We start from the raw sequence: 23181 nt of genomic DNA on the forward strand, positions 1-23181 counted from the left end.
GGTGGATTCAAGAAATTTTTTGGAGATATAATAGCCAGGATTGCTGCTTAATCAGATTGGGATGTTTCCTGGGCTTTGGGCTTGAGTGGAGATACTGCTATGGGGGGGTGGGGGGGGTGGGGGGCGGAGTTCAAGGAGAAGAACTAGTTTTGGAGGAAGGAAAACATGATTTCTGATCATGTTCAGTTCAGTTCAGTTGCTCAGTCGTGTCTGACTCTGTGACCCCATGAATCGCAGCACGCCAGGCCTCCTGTCCATCACCAACTCCCGGAGTTCACTCAAACTCATGTCCATCGAGTCGATAATGCCATCCACCCATCTCATCCTCTGTCATCCCCTTCTCCTCCTGCCTCCAATCCCTCCCAGCATCAGAGTCTTTTCCAATGAGTCAACTCTTTGCATGAGGTGGCCAAAGTATTGGAGTTTCAGCTTCAGCATCAGTCCTTCCAATGAACACCCAGGGCTGATCTCCTTCAGAATGGACTGGTTGGATCTCCTTGCAGTCCAAGGGACTCTCAAGAGTCTTCTCCAACACCACAGTTCAAAAGCATCAATTCTTCGGCACTCAGCTTTCTTCACAGTCCAACTCTCACATCCATACATGACCATAGCCGTGACTAGATGGACCTTTGTGGGCTGATCATGTTAGATGTGGGAAACTGTTAGAAATCCTAGCAGAGGGGGCGGTCCTAAGATGGCGGAGGAATAGGACGGGAAGACCACTTTCTCCCTCACAAATTCCTCAAAAGAACATTTCAACGCTGAGCAAACTCCACAAAACAACTTCTGTAGGCTGGCAGAGGACATCAGGCAACCAGAAAAGCAGACCATTGTCTTCAAAAACAGTGAACCTCTCTGAGTGTCCCTCAGTGTGGAGAAAATTTTCATCTTTAACCTAGATGTTTTATCATCGGTGCTGTATAGGTGGAGAAGTCTAGAGGCTACTGTAAAAATAAAACTGAAAACCAGAAGCAGGAGGCTTAAGTCCAAAGCCTGAAAACATGAGAGAACTCCTGAATTCAGGGAACATTAAGCAATAGGAGCTCATCAAATGCCTCCATACCTACACTGAAACCAAGCTCCACCCAAGGACCAACAAGTTCCAGAACAAGACATACCACGCAAATTCTCCAGCAACACAGGAACACACCCCTGAGCTTCAATATACAGGCAGCTCAAAGTTACTCCAAAACCTTTGACATCTCATAACCCATTACTGGTCACTCCACTGCACTCCAGAGAGAAGAAACCCAGCTCCACCCACCAGAACTCCAACACAAGCCTCCCTAACCAGGAAACCTAGACAAGCCACTGATACAACCCCACCCACAGTGAGGAAGCTCCATAATAAAGAGAACTCCACAAATTACCAGAATATAAAAAGGCCACCCCAAACGCAGCAATATAATCAAGATGAAGAGACAGAGGAATACTCAGCAGGTAAAGGAACAGGAGAATTGCCCACCAAACCAAACAAAAGAGGAAGAGGTAGGGAATCTACCTGAGAAAGAATTCCAAATACTGATAGTGAAAATGATCCAAAATCTTGAAATCAAAATGGAATCACAGATAAATAGCCTAGAGACAAGGATTGAGAAGATGCAAGAAAGGTTTAACAAGGACCTAGAAGAAATAAAAAAGAGTAAATATATAATGAATAATGCAATAAATGAGATCAGAAACACTCTGGAGGCAACAAATAGTAGAATAACGGAGGCAGAAGATAGGATTAGTGAAATAGAAGATAGAATGGTAGAAATAAATGAATCAGAGAGGAAAAAAGAAAAACGAATTAAAAGAAATGAGGACAATCTCAGAGACCTCCAGGACAATATGAAACGCTCCAACATTCGAATTATAGGAGTCCCAGAAGAAGAAGACAAAAAGAAAGACCATGAGAAAATCCTTGAGGAGATAATATTTGAAAACTTCCCTAAAATGGGGAAGGAAATAATCACCCAAGTCCAAGAAACACACAGAGTTCCAAATAGGATAAACCCAAGGCGAAACACCCCGACACATATTATTCAAATTAACAAAGATCAAACACAAAGAACAAATATTAAAGTCAGCAAGGGAAAAACAACAAATAACACACAAGGGGATTCCCATAAGGATAACAGCTGATCTTTCAATAGAAACTCTTCAGGCCAGGAGGGAATGGCAAGACATACTTAAAGTGATGAAAGAAAATAACCTACAGCCCAGATTACTGTACCCAGCAAGGATCTCATTCGAATACAAAGGAGAAATCAAAAGCTTTACAGACAAGCAAAAGCTGAGAGAATTCAGCACCACCAGACCAGCTCTCCAACAAATTCTAAAGGATATTCTCTAGACAGGAAACACAAAAAGGGTGTATAAACCCGAACCCAAAACAATAAAGTAAATGGTAACAGGATCATACTTATCAATAATTACCTTAAACTTAAATGGGTTGAACGCCCCAACCAAAAGACAAAGACTGGCCGAATGGATACAAAAACAAGACCCCTCTATATGCTGCTTACAAGAGACCCACCTCAAAACAAGGGACACATACAGACTGAAAGTGAAGGGCTGGAAAAAGTTATACCATGCAAACAGAGACCAAAAGAAAGCAGGAGTGGCAATACTCATATCCGATAAAGTAGACTTTAAAACAAAGGCTGTGAAAAGAGACAAAGAAGGCCACTACATAATGATCAAAGGATCAATCCAAGAAGATACAACAATTATAAATATATATGCACCCAATATAGGAGCACCGCAATATGTAAGACAAATGCTAACAAGTATGAAAGGGGAAATCAACAATAACACAATAATAGTGGGAGACTTTAATACCCCACTCACACCTATGGACAGATCAACTAAACAGAAAATCAACAAAGAAACGCAAACTTTAAATGATACATTAGACCAGTTAGACCTAATTGATATCTATAGGACATTTCACCCCAAAACAATGAATTTCACCTTTTTCTCAAGTGCTCATGGAACATTCTCCAGGATAGATCACATCCTGGGCCATAAATCTAAACTTGATAAATTCAAAGAAATCGAAATCATTCCAAGCATCTTTTCTGACCATAATGCATTAAGATTAGATCTCAATTACAGGAGAAAAACTATTAAAAATTCCAACATATGGAGGTTGAACAACACACTTCTGAATAACCAACAAATCACAGAAGAAATCAAAATATGCATAGAAACTAATGAAAATGAAAACACAACAACCCAAAACCTGTGGGACACTATAAAAGCAGTGCTAAGAGGAAAGTTCATAGCAATACAGGCATACCTCAAGAAACAAGAAAAAAGTCAAATAAATAACCTAACTCTACACCTAAAGCAACTAGAAAAGGAAGAGTTGGAGAACCCCAGAGTTAGTAGAAGGAAAGAAATCTTAAAAATTAGGGCAGAACTAAATGCAAAAGAAACAAAAGAGACCATAGCAAAAATCAACAAAGCCAAAAGCTGGTTCTTTGAAAGGATAAATAAAATTGACAAACCATTAGCCAGACTCATCAAGAAGCAAAGAGAGAAAAATCAAATCAATAAAATTAGAAATGAAAATGGAGAGATCACAACAGACAACACAGAAATACAAAGGATCATAAGAGACTACTATCAGCAGTTATATGCCAATAAAATGGACAATGTGGAAGAAATGGACAAATTCTTAGAAAAGTACAATTTTCCAAAACTGAACCAGGAAGAAATAGAAAATCTTAACAGACCTATTACAAGCATGGAAATTGAAACTGTAATCAGAAATCTTCCAGCAAACAAAAGCCCAGGTCCAGACGGCTTCACAGCTGAATTCTACCAAAAATTTCAAGAAGAGCTAACACCTATCCTCCTCAAACTCTTCCAGAAAATTGCAGAGGAAGGTAAACTTCCAAACTCATTCTATGAGGCCACCATCACCCTAATACCAAAACCTAACAAAAATACTACAAAAAAAGAAAACTACAGGCCAGTATCACTGATGAACATAGGTGCAAAAATCCTCAACAAAATTCTAGCAATCAGAATCCAACAACACATTAAAAAGATCATACACCATGACCAAGTGGGCTTTATCCCAGGGATGCAAGGATTCCTCAATATCCACAAGTCAATCAATGTAATTCACCACATTAACAAATTGAAAAATAAAAACCATATGATTATCTCAATAGATGCAGAGAAGGCCTTTGACAAAATTCAACATCCATTTATGATAAAAACTCTCCAGAAAGCAGGAATAGAAGGAACATATCTCAACATAGTAAAAGCTATATATGACAAACCCACAGCAAACATTATCCTCAATGGTGAAAAATTGAAAGCATTTCCCCTAAAGTCAGGAACAAGACAAGGGTGCCCACTTTCACTGCTACTATTCAACATAGTTCTGGAAGTTTTGGCCACAGCAATCAGAGCAGAAAAAGAAATAAAAGGAATCCAAATTGGAAAAGAAGAAGTAAAACTTTCACTGTTTGCAGATGACATGATCCTCTACATAGAATACCCTAAAGACTCCACCAGAAAATTACTAGAGCTAATCAATGAATATAGTAAAGTTGCAGGATATAAAATCAACACACAGAAATCCCTTGCATTCCTATACACTAATAATGAGAAAGTAGAAAAAGAAATTAAGGAAACAATTCCATTCACCATTGCAATGAAAAGAATAAAATACTTAGGAATATATCTACCTAAAGAAACTAAAGACCTATATATAGAAAACTATAAAACACTGATGAAAGAAATCAAAGAGGACACTAATAGATGGAGAAATGGTCATGGATCGGAAGAATCAATATAGTGAAAATGAGTACACTACCCAAAGCAATTTACAAATTCAATGCAATCCCTATCAAGCTACCAGCCATATTTTTCACAGAACTAGAACAAATAATTTCAAGATTTGTATGGAAATACAAAAAACCTCGAATAGCCAAAGCAATCTTGAGAAAGAAGAATGGAACTGGAGGAATCCACTTGCCTGACTTCAGGCTCTACTACAAAGCCACAGTCATCAAGACAGTATGGTACTGGCACAAAGACAGAAATACAGATCAATGGAACAAAATAGAAAGCCCAGAGATAAATCCACACACATATGGACACCTTATCTTTGACAAAGGAGGCAAGAATATACAATGGAGTAAAGACAATCTCTTTAACAAGTGGTGCTGGGAAAACTGGTCAACCACTTGTAAAAGAATGAAACTAGATCACTTTCTAACACCACACACAAAAATAAACTCAAAATGGATTAAAGATCTAAATGTAAGACCAGAAACTATAAAACTCCTAGAGGAGAATATAGGCAAAACACTCTCCGACATAAATCACAGCAGGATCCTCTATGATTCACCTCCCAGAATACTGGAAATAAAAGCAAAAATAAACAAATGGGATCTAATTAAAATTAAAAGCTTCTGCACAACAAAGGAAAATATAAGCAAGGTGAAAAGACAGCCTTCTGAATGGGAGAAAATAATAGCAAATGAAACAACTGACAAACAACTAATCTCAAAAATATACAAGCAACTTATGCAGCTCAATTCCAGAAAAATAAACGACCCAATCAAAAAATGGGCCAAAGAACTAAATAGACATTTCTCCAAAGAAGACATACGGATGGCTAACAAACACATGAAAAGATGCTCAACATCACTCATTATTAGAGAAATGCAAATCAAAACCACAATGAGGTACCACTTCACACCAGTCAGAATGTCTGAGATCCAAAAGTCTGCAAGCAATAAATGCTGGAGAGGGTGTGGAGAAAAGGGAACCCTCCTACACTGTTGGTGGGAATGCAAACTAGTACAGCCACTCTGGAGAACAGTGTGGAGATTCCTTAAAAAATTGCAAATAGAACTACCTTATGACCCAGCAATCCCACAGCTGGGCATACACACCGAGGAAACCAGAATTGAAAGAGACACAGGTACCCCAGTGTTCATCGCAGCACTGTTTATAATAGCCAGGACATGGAAACAACCTAGATGTCCATCAGCAGATGAATGCATAAGAAAGCAGTGGTACATATACACAATGGAGTATTACTCAGCTGTTAAAAAGAATACATTTGAATCAGTTCTGATGAGATGGATGAAACTGGAGCCGATTATACAGAGTGAAGTAAGCCAGAAAGAAAAACACCAATACAGTATACTAACACATATATATGGAATTTAGAAAGATGGCAATGATGACCCTGTATGCAAGGCAGCAAAAAAGACATAGATGTGTATAACGGAGTTTTGGACTCAGAGGGAGAGGGAGAGGGTGGGATGATTTGGGAGAATGGCATTGTAACATGTATACTATCATGTAAGAATCGAATTGCCAGTCTATGTCTGACGCAGGATACAGCATGCTTGGGGCTGGTGCACGGTGATGACCCAGAGAGATGTTATGGGGAGGGAGGTGGGAGGGGGGTTCATGTTTGGGAACGCATGTACACCCGTGGTGGATTTATGTCAATGTATGGCAAAACCAATACAGTATTGTAAAGTAAAATAAAGTAAAAATAAAAATTAAAAAGAAAAAAAGAAATCCTAGCAGAGATGTCAAAAAGCATTGATTATTTATGAATTTAGGACTCAAAGGAGAAGTACAGCCTACGGTACAAATTTGCAAGTAATTAGGGTTTTTCAGTCCACAAGACTGGATGAGTATTTGGATAGAAAAGAGCCCAAGACTCTGCATCGTTAAGAGGTCTGAAAAACAGAATGCTAAAAAGAATAACAAAGGAGAGGGAAAAGATGACAGAGGGAAACTAGATGAAGTCAAGGAGAGGACAGTGTTTCAAGAAGGAATAGACAGATTTTTTGTTTTTTAACTCAAGGGAGAGTCAATTAAGATGATGACCAAGAAATAGTCATTGGTTTTGGCAACATTGTTGTTCAGTTGCTCAGCTGTGTCCAGTTCTTTGTGACCCAACGGACTGCAGCATGCTAGGGTCTCTTGTTATTCACAATCTCCCAGAGTTTGTTCAAACTCATGTCCTTTGAGTTGGTGATGCTATTCAACCATCTCATCCTCTGCCGTCTTTTTCCCAGCATTAGGGTCTTTTCCAGTGAGTCACCTCTTTCCATCAGGTGGCCAAAGTGTTGGAGCTTCAGCCTCAGTCCTTCCAGTGAATATTCAGGGTTGATTTTCTTTAGGATTGACTGATTGGATCTCCTTGCTATCCAAGGGACTCTCAAGAGTCTTCTCCAACACCACAGTTCAAAAGCATCAATTCTTCAGTGCTCAGCCTTCTTATGGTCCAACTCTCATATCCATACATGACTACTGGAAAAACCATAGCTTTGACTAGATAGGCCTTTGTAGGCAGGGCCTTTGTAGGCAAAGTAATGTCTCTGCTTTTTAAGATGCTATCTAGGTTTGTCATAGCTTTTCTTTCAAGGAGCAAGCATCTTTTAATTTCATGGCTACAGTCACCATCTGCAGTGATTTTGGAGCCCAAGAAAATAGTTTGTCACTGTTTTCGCTGTTTCCCCACCTATTTGCTATGAAGTGATGGGACCAGATGCCATGATCTTTGTTTTTTAAATGTTGAGTTTTAAGCCAGCTTTTTCACTCTTTTCTTTCACCTTCTTCAAGAGGTTCTTTAAATCCTCTTCAGTGTCATCTGCATATTTGAGGTTATTGATATTTCCCCCCATAATCTTGATTCCAGCTTGTGCTTCATCCACTGGGATCATATAAAAGAATTAGGATTTTTTCTTTCACTAATTGATTAAAATTACATGAGCAATTGTGGGACAAAGAAACAAATTAAAACAACTAATAGGATTTCAGTATTCCAAAAGCAATCAGAGATAATTGCATACTCTAGAGGCATGAAAAACTCTGAATAGACTCTCTCTTTTCGGATACAGCATGTAGGGACTTCCCTGGTGGTCCAGTGGTTAAGATTCCATGCCTACAATGCAGGAGGCATGGGTTTGATCCCTGATTGGGGAACTAAGATCCCATATGCCATGCAATGGGAACAACAACAACAAAAAGTCTCTAACAGATAACAGTATGCAATAGCAAGCAGAAAATCAACCAGATAACTTTGGTTGATATACATAATTTTAAGTTATTCATATTTTACACAACTTGTTGATTTACTCATTACCATTATGTGTGTGTGTGTGTGTGTGTGTGTGGGTGGGTGGGTGGGTGTGCATATGCACTCAGTCATGTCTGACTCTGCAACCCCACGGACTGTAGCCCACCAGGCTCCTCTGTCCATGAAATTTTCTAGGCAAGAAAACTGGAGTGGTTGCCATTTTCTCCTCCAGGGGATCTTCCCAACCCAGGGATCAAACTCACATCTCTTTTGTCTTCTGTGCTGCAGGCAGATTCTTTACCATGGAGCCATTGGGAAGCCCACTCATTACTGTTAGTGTACCCTAAAATTTGGTCTCCCTTGGTTGACCATTTCTGCCCAGCCTTCTCTAGAGACACAGCAGATATTTCCCTGTCTCTGGGACTTGCTATCCACAGGGCATAACTTGGATCAGTAGAGTTCTCAGAGGCCCCTTGTTTCTTAAAGCATGTGGTAACAATATTTTGAATAGGTGGTAGACATTTCAAACAATTTTATTCTTTTGGCCTGCACAGTAAAGTAAATTTACTGAAAAGTACAGTAAATTTACCATCATTTTTTCTGCACCTTGTCAGTGTCTCTGGACTTGGATTGACTGACATTGGGAGGAGGTATCATCTTTACCTTCCTTTCTCCTGTGCTTGTGGTTGGTTGTTCCTCACTTGTGTTTGATTGTTCTCTCATAATTATGTGATGTGTCTTTAAAGCTAAGTAAAATAGCCTGAGTGGTAATCACTATTGTAAACACCAGGAAGAGAAACTGTTATCATAAGCCTGTCCACTCTTTTCTGAAAAAGTAGGAAGAGTTCCATCTGTACAAAGTCAATCCTTAACCAATATGATTCAAACCATGCAGGTCCACTTATTCAGTAGTAAATACTACATTACTGCATGAGCCGAAGTTGGTTAAATCTGAAGACATAAAACCACAGATGCAGAGGGGTTAAGGATACTGAAGGCCAATTATCAGTTAAATTTGGATTTTCTATAGTGCAGAGAGTCATCATCCCTACCACCTGTGCTGTTCAAAGATTAATTGTAATTCTTTTCAATATCCCACTTCTTTATTCATTAAAATAATACATTGTTAAATATGGTCCAAGCATATGAGATCATAAGCACTGCAGGAAAAGCCTGGATAAAGGGGTCTGAGCAGGTGAATAATTTCCAGACCTGGAAGAGATCTACTTTTAAAGTTCAAGGAACTGATGAATGAATCACATAATACATGTGTGTTAAAGAAAATACCTCTATCAACAGTTAGTTTTCTGGACATGCAATCCCTCATTTTTTCCAGCAAAAATAAACTGCAGCCACCCTTTGATATGGTAAAATCAGGGCTTTGTTTTATAACCACGTGACTTCATTTTGCTAGAATAGGACCACATTGCATAAAGAGTACATTCACGCTTTTAAGATAATGATTAAATTTTGTAACTTTTAGTTCCTCCAGTCATTACCCCTCATCCAAAGGAATACGTCACTGTTGTGGATAAGCCCATCATGCTACCCTGTGAGGCAGATGGCCTCCCACCACCTGACATCATGTGGCATAAAGATGGGCATGTAATTATGGAGTCAGTCCGCCAGCGCATCCTCAGCTCCGGTGCTCTGCAGATAGCATTTGCTCAGCCTGGTGATGCTGGCCAGTACACGTGCATGGCAGCTAACGTGGCAGGATCAAGCAGCACGAGCACCAAGCTCACCGTGCATGGTAGGTTGTTTAGCATAAGTTATTTCAGTTCACTACTTTACCACGGCAGAGAGAAGAGACCACCAGGGGAAAATATGATGGAAATAAAAACAATGAAAAACAGCAGACCAGAGCGGAGTGTGGTGTGTGCATGTGGTGTGTAGGTACGCGTCCTTCAGATATGTTTTTGGTCGGCTCTGTTTATTTGTGCACACACCTTGTAAGAGTGATTTTATTCATAAAGCCAGGATAATTAATCTGTTGCCAGCACCCTCATATGGTGACTACTGGGATCTATAAGTTGACTTGTGAGAAGTTCATTTGTTTTGTTGCTCTTCTGCTTTACTTTTCGAATTGCAAGTCCTCTTGGCCCAAAACTAACCAGCATGTGACCTACCTTATAACTGTAATGTGAACCTAGTGAGCATTGGAGATCTGATTCATTATTTTAAAGTAGCAAAACATTAAAAATAAATAAATAAATAAAGTAGCAAAACATTTACAGGTATATTTTTGTAATAGAAAAAAAAACACCTGTTTTTCCTTTGTATTCAGACAACTAATAAAATATCTAAAAATCAGCATTGAAATATTTTAATTAACATATATTTGAAGACTAGAGATAGAATAACCGTTAATATCAGTGGTAAGAAACAATAAATAAACTGTTTTCAACTACTATTTTCAGAAGTATCTCTCATTTTAATAACGAGTTTCTGTTTTTTCTTTCTCAAAAAATTTGTGAAAGTGGTTTTTTTGTCTTTCAGGTGTATTTGAATTTTCTAAAATTTTATTCTTGCTTTCAGCTAATATAATTGAACTAATTAATACACATTAGTATTTTGGTTTCAAATAATATTCCTTTTTTCACATGTTTATAGAAAATTTATCAAAAGTAAGTGTATACTAAACAACAAAGAGGGACTTCCCAGGTAGCTAAGTGGTAAAGAGTCTGCCTGCAATTCAGAGCCACAGGAGATACGGGTTCAATCCCTGGGTCAGGAAGATCCCCTGGAGGAGGAAATGGCAACCCACTCCAGTGTTCTTGCCTGGAAAATTCCATAGACAAAGGAGCCTGGAGCCAAAGAGTCAGATACAACTGAGAGTGCGTGCATGCAAACAACAAATAAATCATTAATAATAACTTAAAAGTGTAGGTCACAATTCCCACCCATAATGCAATAAAGCTTGAAATGTGTAATGAATTTCTAATGCCAAAACCCCAACCCCAAGCAAATTAAAAATTATCATTCTGATTAGCAAGTAGGTCAAAGAATATGATTTTATTTTCAAATTTAGAAAATCATAAAAATAAGGACACCACATCAAAATGTATTGTATGTACCCAAAACTAAAATCAAGTATAGTGGTCACAGCCTTAAAATTTTCATTTTAACAAAGAATAAGTAAATGCACTAGTGTTGCAACTTTAGCAAAGTTGAACTGCCTTTGGTTAGCTAACTAACTGTTAGCAAAGTTGAAATACCAACTCCAGGGAAACCAGGATAAAGGAGATAATGAAAATATAACATAAATTCATGAAAATGAACTAGATATTTATGATATACCATTCAACAAAATAGGTTTTAGGCTTTTTAATGTTATCTATCATTTAGGTATGTGTGTGCACATATGTGCATGTTAAAGTGGCTTCAGTCGTGTCCAACTCTGTGCAACCCCATGGACTGCAGCCTACCAGTCTCCTCTATTTATGGGATTCTCCAGGAAGAATACTGGAGTGGGTTGCCATGCCCTCCACCAGGGGATCTTCCCAACCCAGGGATTGAACCCAGGACTCCTGCATTGCAGGTGGATTCTTTACCATCTGAGCCACCAGGGAAGCCCAAAAATTCTGAAGTGGGTAGCCTATCCCTTCTCTAGGGGAGCTTCCTGACCCAGAAATTGAACCAGGGTCTCTTACATTGCAGGCAGATTCTTACCAGCTGAGCTACCAGGGAAGCCTGTTTATGCATATAATTATTCATATGTTTGCATATCCATATAATCTTTTTTTTTTTTTGCTGAAACCTATTGTGTTCTGTAACTTTAAAAAATTTGTGAAAAAGTTGGTCCATTTCTCACTGATATATTTGAATTCTGAAATTTACTGTTTGGGGAGGAGAGTATATTTTTCCTTTTTTAGTCAAGAATTCTTAACATATTTAAACTTTTCTGTTAGAAGTAAATATCTTAGTACTGGATCCTCTAAGGTATTTCTTTGTACCCTGAAATATTCAGTTGATCTTTCCATGTTGCCTAAATTCCATTTCAAAAAATTTGAAGCATAAGCAGTATTTGCATGGAATTATGAAATCACTATAAAACATTTCCTCTGTGATAGTATAAAAACTAAATTAAATGTTTTCACCAGTTTTACTTACATTTGTTGTAACATGTGAAGTACTGCAATAAATTTTTTTCTTTAGCTTTAATATGAGGTATTTTATAGTGTTTTAAACTAGTGAGTTTTATTAGTTTGTCCTCACAATATCTCTGTGATACAAATCCAGCAGTTATACAACTGTAGAAGTGGTTTTGGCTTTAGTTGCTCTTGTTTGTTTTATTTCACTGCAATAAGCAAAAGGAACTCAAGGGAAAGTCAGTAAGTCAAATAAAATTTAAATATTTCTCACCAGTTCAATGTTGTTTTTTCCAAGGCTCATTGTAAGTACATCCAACATGTACAAATGCCTTAGAATTCTTGCTAGTGTCAAAAATATTGATTGCTTTCAGAGTAACAAACAAATGACTTGATATATTTTGTTAGTATTTCTACCAAGTTACTCTCAAGAGAATCTATTGTGTGTTCATTTTCAGTGTGAATAATGATTGAACTCAACATCCTGAATGACTTTCTTTTTAAAAACTCTTTATAGTACCACCTAGAATCCAAAGTACAGAAGTACATTACACGGTCAATGAGAATTCACAAGCCGTTCTTCCATGTGTGGCTGATGGAATCCCCACACCAGCAATTAACTGGAAAAAAGACAATGTTCTTTTGGCTAACTTGTTAGGAAAATATACTGTCGAACCCTATGGAGAGCTTCTCCTGGAAAATGTTGTGGTAAGTTTAATAAATATGAAGAGATACACTGAGACAGATCATTAATTCACCATTTTAGTGATTTAGCTTGAAAATGTATTTTTTGTTTTGTTTGTTTCTGTCTGTGCCACACAGCTTGCGGGATCTTAGTTCCCTAATCAGGGGTCAAACTGTTCCTCAGCAGCGAAAGAGCCAAGTCCTAACCACTGAAGCACCAGGGAATAATGAAAGAAAAGTACCCTTATAAATTCAGGTCAAAAAATTAATTTTATATATATTTCATTTTATGTCCCCGAGGATAGTATTTAGCACATCATGGGAACTTATAAATGACTTCTTTCTAAACTTATTTTTGTGAAAATCTTTATCAGGAAAATTCTAAGCCTCTATTATATTCCATGCTTGTAACAATGCATGAGACATTGTTCGAAGAGTAGAGGTGTAAGAATGTGTGATGTATTATTAAGCAAATACAAAAAGCAGGCTTTTTTGTCTTTTCAGGTTTTTAAATAACTTTCAGTCTTAGGGATCTGTGCAAGCTGGGAATTTTGAATATTCTTAGGTGGTATTTGTCCAGTCTGCAGAATAGTAGCCATGGGAAGCATCTGTTTTCCAATATTAGCCATTTTGAAGAAAAATCTATATCTATGCATACCACATGACTTTTAAAAAATTATCATATGGTTTCAGTGTATCAACACTTGGTACCAACTATTAAACATGATCAAAATGTGAATCACTTTCAAAGCTTTTGTGCCTGTCTTTGGACTTCCCTGGTGGCACAAACAGTAAAGAATCTGCTTGCAATGCAGGAGACCCAGGTTCTATCCCTGGGTCAGGAAGATGCCATGGAGAAGGGAATGGCTGCCTACTCCAGTATTCTTGCCTGGAGAATTCCTTGGAAAGAGGAGCCTGGTGGGCTACTGTCCATGGGACTGCAAAGAGTCAGACATGACTGAGTGACTAATACTTTCATTATTCCTTTTCATTACCCTTCGAAGTACCTAAATTTCATTATAAAATCTTCATAGAATTAAATTCAAACAGATTAAATTGATAAAATTGGTCACATTCACTTCATAGTATAATTTCCGCTGTTAGGTAGACTCCTTGATTACCAGATAAATAGCCCTAGGGATAGGCTAACTTGATCTTAGGTACAAGCAGAAATTGTATTTATTCAAATCTAGGTTTCTATCAATTGTAAGATGCACCTTTATTTTATGTACCACTAAGAAAGAAAGGAAAAAAAAAAAAATCCAGTCAAGTAAACTAGAGAAGACCATCAATTTTTAAGTTGTATGTGAGTCGGACACGACTGAGCGACTGAACTGAACTGACCCCAATTTAAGACCTATGAAAAGTTAAAAATGTGAACTTAAAAGTGATAAAATAATGTTAAATTTGTTTGTTTAAACTGGTATACAGTCTCTGGTAGGGACTACTGTCAGATTCAAGAATGTTGAATTTGACCTCTCAATCACTCTTACAGACCTGAAGGAATTAAATGAGAAAAGTTTAAACTTTTAGTGGGACAACGGAGATAAATTTTTTATAATAGCAACAATAAGGTACCTTATAAATAACAGATGAAAGACACAAATGATAAGTCTATCTGTGAATAATATGTATAATCTGGATTTTCCAAAGCTTCACTTCCATAAAATCTTTGATTTTTAAACTTAAGATGTTAAGATCTGGGAATTTAAGAGCAGCTCAGTGGTGTCAGGGTGAGGAGACCTTTACATGGAATATGATTTATTTCTGTTTGCCCTTAAAAATCATTATGAAACCCTAGCAGTGTTAGATTGTATCTATAGTAAGTGATTATATTTTTATGCTGCATTGCCAATCAATTACTTGATGCTTCAGTGCAAAGAAAATGTATTCTTAAACTTCTTTTTAAAAAATAAGGAAAAGTCTGTGCTATGGACCTTAATACAGTCAGAAGCATTCAGTCATTAATTTAACAAATATTTATTGAGTATTGAGTACCTTCTCTATGATCAGCACAGATTTAGACACTGGGAATAAATACATTGAACAAAGCAATGAAAGATCCTTGCCTTCATGGAGTTTATTCCTAAAGGAGTGAGAGAGTCAATAATAAAAATAAACGATGCATACATTTCAAAAGGATAATAATAAAATAGTAAAAAATAAAAATAAAGAATATACAATTCAAAAGAAAACTGGTATGAAAAATAAAACAAGAACAAGTAAAAGGTATCAGAATTTGGAAGAGTACAAGTTATATTTTTAAATAGCATGGTCAGAATAAATGTCCTCTGGGAAGCAAATACTTTGAGCAAAATTTGAAGGAAGTGAATTAGCTAAGCAGATATCTGGGAGAGGAGCATCCCAGTTTTCTCTGCCTGGGAGAGAGGCAGAAAACTGGGATCCCCTACCCCAGATTTGGGGGGTAAAGAAATGAAGGTAGGTGCAAAGAATTTAAAAAAAAATGTAGGAACATGCCTGATGTATTTGAGAAACAGGAAACCAGTGAAAAAAAGAAGGAAGAGAGAGAAGAAGTCAGAGAAAAGTGAAGACCAGATACATGTAATACCTCATTGCTGTTCAGTTGCTCAGTTGTGTCTGACTCTTTGCAATCCCATGTAACAATTTGCATTTTACTCTGAGTAAAATCAGAATCCATTACAGGTTTTGAGCAGGGGAGCAATGTTGTCTGCCTTATGTTTTTGCCATATTGCATTGACTATTGTGATGAGAATATATGGTAGGGAGGCAAGGAAAGAAGCCGAAAGACCAGTTGGGAAGATGGTCTGGAGGCAGATGAGAGATTATAGGACTCAAAGCAGAACATTAGCTGAGAAGGGGAGAGTGAGAAGTGGTTGGATTTTGTGTATACTTTGAAGCTAGGATTTCCTAGCTAGACTGAAAATAGTGTGAAAAAGAATAAACAAACACTCCAGTGTCTGAGGGCAAAGTCACGAACAGCTGGAAGAACAAAACAGCCATCAACTGAGATGGAGTGAAGGCTGCAGATAGACCGGAAAGGCGAAGAGGGGAGTTTGGTTTTGGACCTGTGCTTGTGATGTCTTCTAGGCAACCAAGCAGAGCGTTGGAATAAGTTCAGTACAATTGGAGTTTGGAAGAAACATCTGGGCTGGACATACTGGTACTCGTCTCAGCATGTAGATGGTTTTTAAAGCCATTAAAACCGAGTTGAGTGTGGACAGAAGAAAAGAGGAACAGAGACTGAGCCCTCTTATACACCTACATTGGCAAATTAATGTGGAAGGGAAGCCAGCAAAAGGAGATGGAAGAAAAGCAATCAGTGAGGCAGAAAGGAAACTAGGGGAATGGGGTGTCCTGGAAGCCAAGTGAAGACATGGTTTTAAAAAGAAGGAAGCCAGAATTGTGTCGAATGCTGCTAAAACTTCTAGTAAAATGATTGCCAAGAGCTGGCTATTGGATTTAGCAAGTGAAATCTTGAAATTGCAGCTAATTGCCCTGACTGTTGCCATTTCCTTTGATCATTTTCATGGTCCTTGGTGGGCCACATTACCCAGAGAACCAGCTATGCCATCAAGATTCTAACAGCCTTTGGGAGTACATTTGCTCTTTAGCTGTACATTGTAGTACAGCAGTTGATGTTTAGTAAAACTGCATAATCTAAAGTTTTCTAAGATCTTCTTACTATAAAATGCTATAGTTCTGTAAGGTATGGACTTTTAATTTCTTAAACATTGTAAATTATGCTTTGTAAAAACTAGCCAGATGGTTCAGACTAAAAGATGGAAATTTAAATCATCTTTAGAATGCTCCTTTGGGGACCAAGCTATGTAGTTTTACGAATTATATGTAATATGATGTAAGATCGTGTAATTTTCTGCACAATGACTTTTCTTTCTTTAAGCCGGAGGATTCTGGCACCTATACCTGCATTGCTAACAATGCCGCAGGTGAAGACACACACACCATCAGCCTGACTGTTCATGTTCTTCCCACTTTTACTGAACTCCCTGGAGATGTGTCATTAAATAAGGGAGAACAGCTCCGATTAAACTGTAAAGCAACTGGTATTCCATTGCCCAAGTTAACATGGACCTTCAATAACAATATCATCCCAGGTTGGTAATTTAATTCTTAAGAAGTGAATAAGTACACTGATAGGGAACTTGAAACCCATCTCCATTTTCTTTAACTGTGGGAATTGATTCAAAAGTTGCATGAATTGACTGCTTTAAATTCTGTAAAATGTGTACTTTTGCCTGGATTTTAGCCTATGCCCAGTATATGTGTTATTTTCATTCTTTAGAAAGGACACGTTGATCACAGGACCATATATTGAAGGATATAGGTAGGTTTTTTAACCTAAAACTAATTCCCCTCCCCGAGAAGTCATATACACAGATGCCCAAATGTATCCCCCTGGACCTCTTCGTTGTTCTCAGTTGTGTCTGAATCTTTGTGACCCCACCGACTGCAGCCTGCCAGGCTTCTCTGTCCATAGGATTTCCCAGGCAAGAATACTGGAGTGGGTTGCCATTTCCTCCACCAGGGATATTCCTGACCTAGGGATCAAACTCGTGTCTCCTGCAGCTCCTGCATTGGCAGAATTCTTTACCACTGAGCTACCTGAGACCTCCTTCCTTATTGATTAAGACAACTGTGAGAGCCCTGAAGATTCACCTAATTTTACAGAGAACTCTCTTTTCCGTTGTATGAATTAACCTCTCTAATCCACTATCAGAGTGTAGATCAATTAAGTAAACAATTTCCAATCTGTGTGTGCACTACGTGTTCAGGTAGAGCCACGCATCACGGGGAAGATGTGTTGCTATCTGTTAGACTTTTATCACCAGCACGAAGATACTGTTTGTAAAAAGAAATTGTTGCTTCCTAAAATTGAGTTCTGAAGTACTACACTATTAGCACTTAAGAAATGCCTCGCTAGAAAGTTAGTAATAAGCTTGAGTTTTCTGTTATAAAGATTTATGATAACTAGAATTCATCAGCTATGTCACCTCAACAGTAATAGTATAATATACTTCACTAAAGAACAATAAACTCTAAAAAACCTAATCAGGACTGTTTTCTAAAGATAGAATACTAACTTAGATATTTAAGTTTTTAAAGCTTAATTTTCCACTTACTATTCAGCAGTATGAAAACTTTAAAAGATAATTTGAACCGGCTATATAGCACAGGGAACTCAACCCCATGCTCTGTGATGACCTAGATGGGTGGGATTGGGGGTTGGGGGAGTGGGGGTGGTCCAAGAGGGAGGAAATATATGTTCACATATACCTGATTCACTTTGTTGTACAAAAAAAACTTAACATTGTAAAGCAATTATATGCAAAAAAAAAAAGATAATTTGAATGGGAGAGAATCTGCAAAATAAACATACTTGATGTAATTAGATATTGGTTGGTCTAATCAGAATCTTATTTAGTATCGATTGTTTTAGGATTCACATATTTATCTTATACTCTATTCCAAGTATTGAAACTACCTTTGGTAATTTATATCATTACCACTTATGGGCAAGTTCAAATTATTACAAATTTAATTTTGTCATTACTACCTAACTAGCGTAGGTGTTCATGACTTTCCTTCTGAGTTGCCAGGTCAGTTGAATTATAACTGAAAAGATTTCCATGTTCTTGATGTAAATTGTTTGGGAGGAAAAGTGGTGGTGAGAGAAATGAAATGGAAAATGTCATATTTCTGAAGGAAAGATTTTTGAAACCTAGACAGAGTGCGAGCCAGCTTTGGGCAACTCTTTGAGATGAAAGGTGTAATCGAAAATAATTTTAGAAGATGTTTGTTATCATTCTCTTTTTCATTTTTCAAACAAGTGTCTAGAGACATTGCAAATAGCTCAGAGGAAGAAATCTCTGGAAAGGGCTCTCTCCTCCAGTGTCATAATGAGATCTCTTTGGTTGAATTGCTGACCAACTCATAAATCTAACTTGCAAAATATTGAACTGTCGTGATTATTTTCTGAGGTTACTGAGAGACATTTGTGTACTCTACTGTTTCCTTCAGCCCACTTTGACAGCGTCAGTGGACACAGTGAACTTGTTATTGAAAGGATATCAAAAGAGGATTCAGGCACTTACGTGTGCACTGCCGAAAACAGCGTTGGTTTTGTGAAGGCAATTGGATTTGTTTATGTGAAAGGTGGGTGAAAGTGTTCTGTTTTCAGTATTTATGATGAATGGTTTGTATTTTGGAGCCCTATTGTACAGTAATATGATGTAACTTCAGTTTATTAGTTTAGTCTTATTTCACAGATGTGCAAACTCATGAGATAAAAACAAATTACAAATGTTCATCTCAAAAGTAGGTAAGCAGTATGTGAAGAGATCATTTGGCACAAATGGCATCATTCACTTGGATTACTAAAATGGACAAAATTCTCTCGCCGATTAGCATGAGCAGCTGATTCTGCAAGATTCATGGGGCTCAAAAGTGGCTTTTCCCCTCTTCACTAAATTGTCTTTTAAATAGGTTAGAATCACAAAGACTAATATACACTCATCTTTTGTTATTTTCCAGAACCTCCAGTCTTCAAAGGTGATTACCCTTCTAACTGGATTGAACCACTTGGTGGTAATGCAATCCTGAATTGTGAGGTGAAAGGAGATCCCGCCCCAACCATCCAGTGGAGCAGAAGGGGGATTGATATTGAAATTAGCCACAGAATCCGGCAACTTGGCAATGGCTCCTTGGCCATTTATGGCACTGTGGTAAGTCACACTGAGTTGTCAGTACACACTTTAAATGTCACAATCAACACCTCTCTATAGGTGCCATGGGAAGTTTCTCTGCATTCCTATTTTAATCATAAAATCTGAATCAATGGGTTCTTTTAAAAAACTGAAAAGATAGTTCAAATTGATGATTTTTAGCCCTTCAAAGGAGTACGAGCAATAAAAAAATTTGCTGCTTTGTTCTCCATCATTGACCTGTTATTCAGCATCAGTAGATAACTTCCTTAAATCTATTTTAGAATGAGGAATTTGAAGAATTACAAACACGATTTTAAATATAAGGTAGATTTCATCACTAAGTCAACAACTTTATCAGGCTTTCCAAAAGCTTCAGTAATTCAGGCAATACTAGTACTTTAAGTTATTCTAATCTGAGGGTCAAGGGAATGAGATATTTTATCTAAAAAATTCTTAACTAAAGATGAGTTATTTGTTAACCCACTGTTGAATTCATTGAAATCGTAATTAGACTATACTGCCCAGTGGACCTGTTTCAATGGACCACTTTCGGTCTTTTATTCAGCTTGGTTTTATTTCAGCATTAGATGCTGTTGACTGTTCCTTCAATTTTGAGATGGTTTCTACCTCTGGCTACACTGATCAGTCTGCTTCTTCACCGCTGCTTTCCCCGCTTTACCGCTACACAAACATAACTACTTTTGAAGTCCTTGGTACTTCTTCTTATATTAATACTGATTTTCCACCACACAATTTCAGATTCCTAACCCTATGCCTTCAACCCTGAAACTCTTTCAAGTTCCACCTACAGTTTCCTATGAGAGATTTCTATCTGGATCATGCATTGATAGTTTGACTAAATTATCTAAACCAACATCCATCTCTCATCTACCCTCTTCCACTTCCTGCAATTCAGTTCCCCCTAATTGACTTATTCTTTTTATTAACAAGACCAGAATTCCTCTGTTCATAAGACCTTACCAAAATCTCTAATTAGATATCAAATCTAAATTCATGTGGTACTTCTTTTCTATATCATGTATGTATAAATTTATCACTTATGTTCTGTGATTTGCATCACTAGTAAATTAGTTTTTCACTTTCTTTCCTATATTTCAAGCTTCTAAAGTAGAGGCTAACATTAATGTTTTTAATAACCTCTGTAACAAAGAACTAGATATTTATTCATTTATTCTGAATATTTAATGCTTTTTAAGATATCTATTGGAGAAGGCAATGGCACCCCACTCCAGTACTCTTGCCTGGAAAATCCCATGGATGGAGTAGCCTGGTGGGCTACAGTCCATCGGGTCACTAAGAGTCATATTGGCATTTTTCTTTACTAAGATAATTTTGGATAAATCATTATAAAAAATGGTATTTCTGCTTTGGTTTCTACCAGTTACTGTTCCCTGAGAGTTCCCTAGGTTGTATAGAAAAAAAAAATTTAGCTAAGAACTTCTTTTTTTTTTTCATCTATTTGTATGGTTAAATATATGTAAGTTTTCCTATTTCTATTAAAATACCTTTTCATAAACACAATTGCATAAACAAGCTCATGGTGAAAAAAAATATGATTTTCACTGCTCAGTAGGCTATTTTTATAAAACACTGCTTATTTCCGTAGAATGAAGATGCTGGTGATTATACATGTGTAGCTACCAATGAAGCTGGGGTGGTGGAACGCAGCATGAGTCTGACTTTGCAAAGTAAGCTGCTTAAATTTGATTGAAGAAATATCCATATAATTGTTCATTTAACTTTCTAGCAAATACATTAATGGTAGCTTTCAGAGTCTAATTTAGTTTGCTGCTGCTGATAGAGCAACTGTTATCAACCGGAAGACTGACACAACTTTGCCCAGGTATTTTTGTCTGTTTTACCTAACATATACAGTTCAGATTTGCAATGGTTTGGTATCAGAGCTTTTGTTGCTGTTTGCAATATATTCGGTCAAATACCCTTTTTCTAGCTCCCTACCATTCTTGTAAGGAGCTTACAAAGACGTCATTTTATGGCACTTTAAAACTAGGTGTTAAAAATAAAGACTAATGTAAATGAACTCAAGAGTTCTCTGGATCAATTGCTATCAATCTGTTGTGAAGTATCTGTGTGTTCTTGGCAGGATGAGCGTGCTTGTGATGAAGGTCCTCAGTATAAACAATCAGAAGATAGGTTTTCGTAATTTGAAAAGCATGACAGACTCCAGTGACTCAGCGGACAGACCCCAGAACCACTTCAGGGGCTGACCTGAGAACAGTGTCATTAAGTTAAGGAAATCAGTTTATTTTGTGAATAGGCTCGGTATTTAATGGAATGAATTTACATTTTTTATTCACAATTAAGAGATGCTGTAGACCATTTACTAACAGCTGTTTACCAAACTACTATTCTCTAAAACTTGAATAGATATTTCTCTATTTCTATATATTCTCTGAAATGCTGAATAGATATAATAGATATTGAAGACGGTGGTACCCCCTGCAGCCTTAGTGAGGTATAATTGACAAATAAAACTATGTATATTTAAAGCATACAGTATAGAACTTGCCTGGTGGTCCAGTGGTTAAGACTTCTACTGCAGGGGGTGCAGGTTCAATACCAAGTCAGGAAACTAAGATCCTACATGCCACGTGGCATGGTGAAAGAAAGTAAAGTGTACAGTGTGATGATTTGATTTACATATATTGAATACACTGTAAAATGATTACCACAATCAAGTTAATTAACATATTCATCACCTCACACTTTTTTGTTTGTTTGTTTTTTTGTGGGATTTTTGGTGAGAATGTTTAAGATCTACTCAGCAAATTTGAAGTATAGAGTATGGTGTGACTAACTGGAGTCATCATACTATACATTAGATTCTCAAAAGTTACTCATTTTTATGATGAAAAGTCTGTATGTTTTGACCAGTATCTGCCCACCTCCCCACCCTTCAGCCCCTGGCCACCCCCAGTCTATTCTCTGTTCCTGGCTTTTTAAGATTCTACATGTAAGTGGCAGCATGCAACTATTTGCCTCTTGTCTGGCGTATTTCACTTAACACAATGCCTTCCGTGTTGTCACAAATGGCAGGATTCCCTCCTTTTCGTGGCTGAATAATATTCAGTAGAGTAATATTTTATTGCTGAATTTTATTCTAATAGAATAAAATTCTAATCTATACAATAGAATATTATATACATTATATACAATAGAATATTATACAATAGAATATATTATTCATAAGCTTGTTTCTGTGTCTAAGATAGTGTTTTATTAAAATACAAATGTACCAAATAATAACTTTATAGATATCATTAGGAGAAAAGTAGAGTGCCATGATTGAATAATTCTGAGAAAAATAGATTAAACAAAGTTTTCATTTATTAAATATATATATATGAAAGAGCAGCCTGTGCACCAGTTTTCTTTACTCCAGATATTTCCAGAAATGTTAGCATGCAGATGTGAATTTAACTCAATTAGAGGAGGATATAATAACCTAAATTTCCCCCCCAAAAATGTTATTCTCATGAAATCCCCCCAACCCAGGGTTTCATGGCTTTCTTGGGTGAATGCATGTAGGGCATCTCACAATTAATCTCCCCAGGAAGAATGATTCACTGGCCAAGTTTAAGAAATACTGCATTAGATTAGC

The 23181-nt window shown here is 37.2% G+C and overlaps 1 protein-coding gene across 1 annotated transcript in view; it reads left to right on the plus strand.

Moving 5' to 3' along the window:
• The window catches only part of HMCN1 (hemicentin 1), a 543718-nt gene that overhangs the window by 452100 nt on the left and 68437 nt on the right, over nucleotides 1–23181 (plus strand). Inside the window, exons 81-86 of the mRNA XM_069546297.1 lie at nucleotides 9540–9809; nucleotides 12665–12855; nucleotides 16715–16928; nucleotides 18853–18987; nucleotides 19366–19556; nucleotides 21166–21247. Coding sequence (XP_069402398.1) covers nucleotides 9540–9809; nucleotides 12665–12855; nucleotides 16715–16928; nucleotides 18853–18987; nucleotides 19366–19556; nucleotides 21166–21247 — 1083 coding nt within the window. The remainder of the gene's footprint in view (nucleotides 1–9539; nucleotides 9810–12664; nucleotides 12856–16714; nucleotides 16929–18852; nucleotides 18988–19365; nucleotides 19557–21165; nucleotides 21248–23181) is intronic.

This window comes from Ovis canadensis, chromosome 12 (genome assembly GCF_042477335.2).
Source record: "Ovis canadensis isolate MfBH-ARS-UI-01 breed Bighorn chromosome 12, ARS-UI_OviCan_v2, whole genome shotgun sequence".
Lineage (NCBI taxonomy): Eukaryota > Metazoa > Chordata > Mammalia > Artiodactyla > Bovidae > Ovis > Ovis canadensis.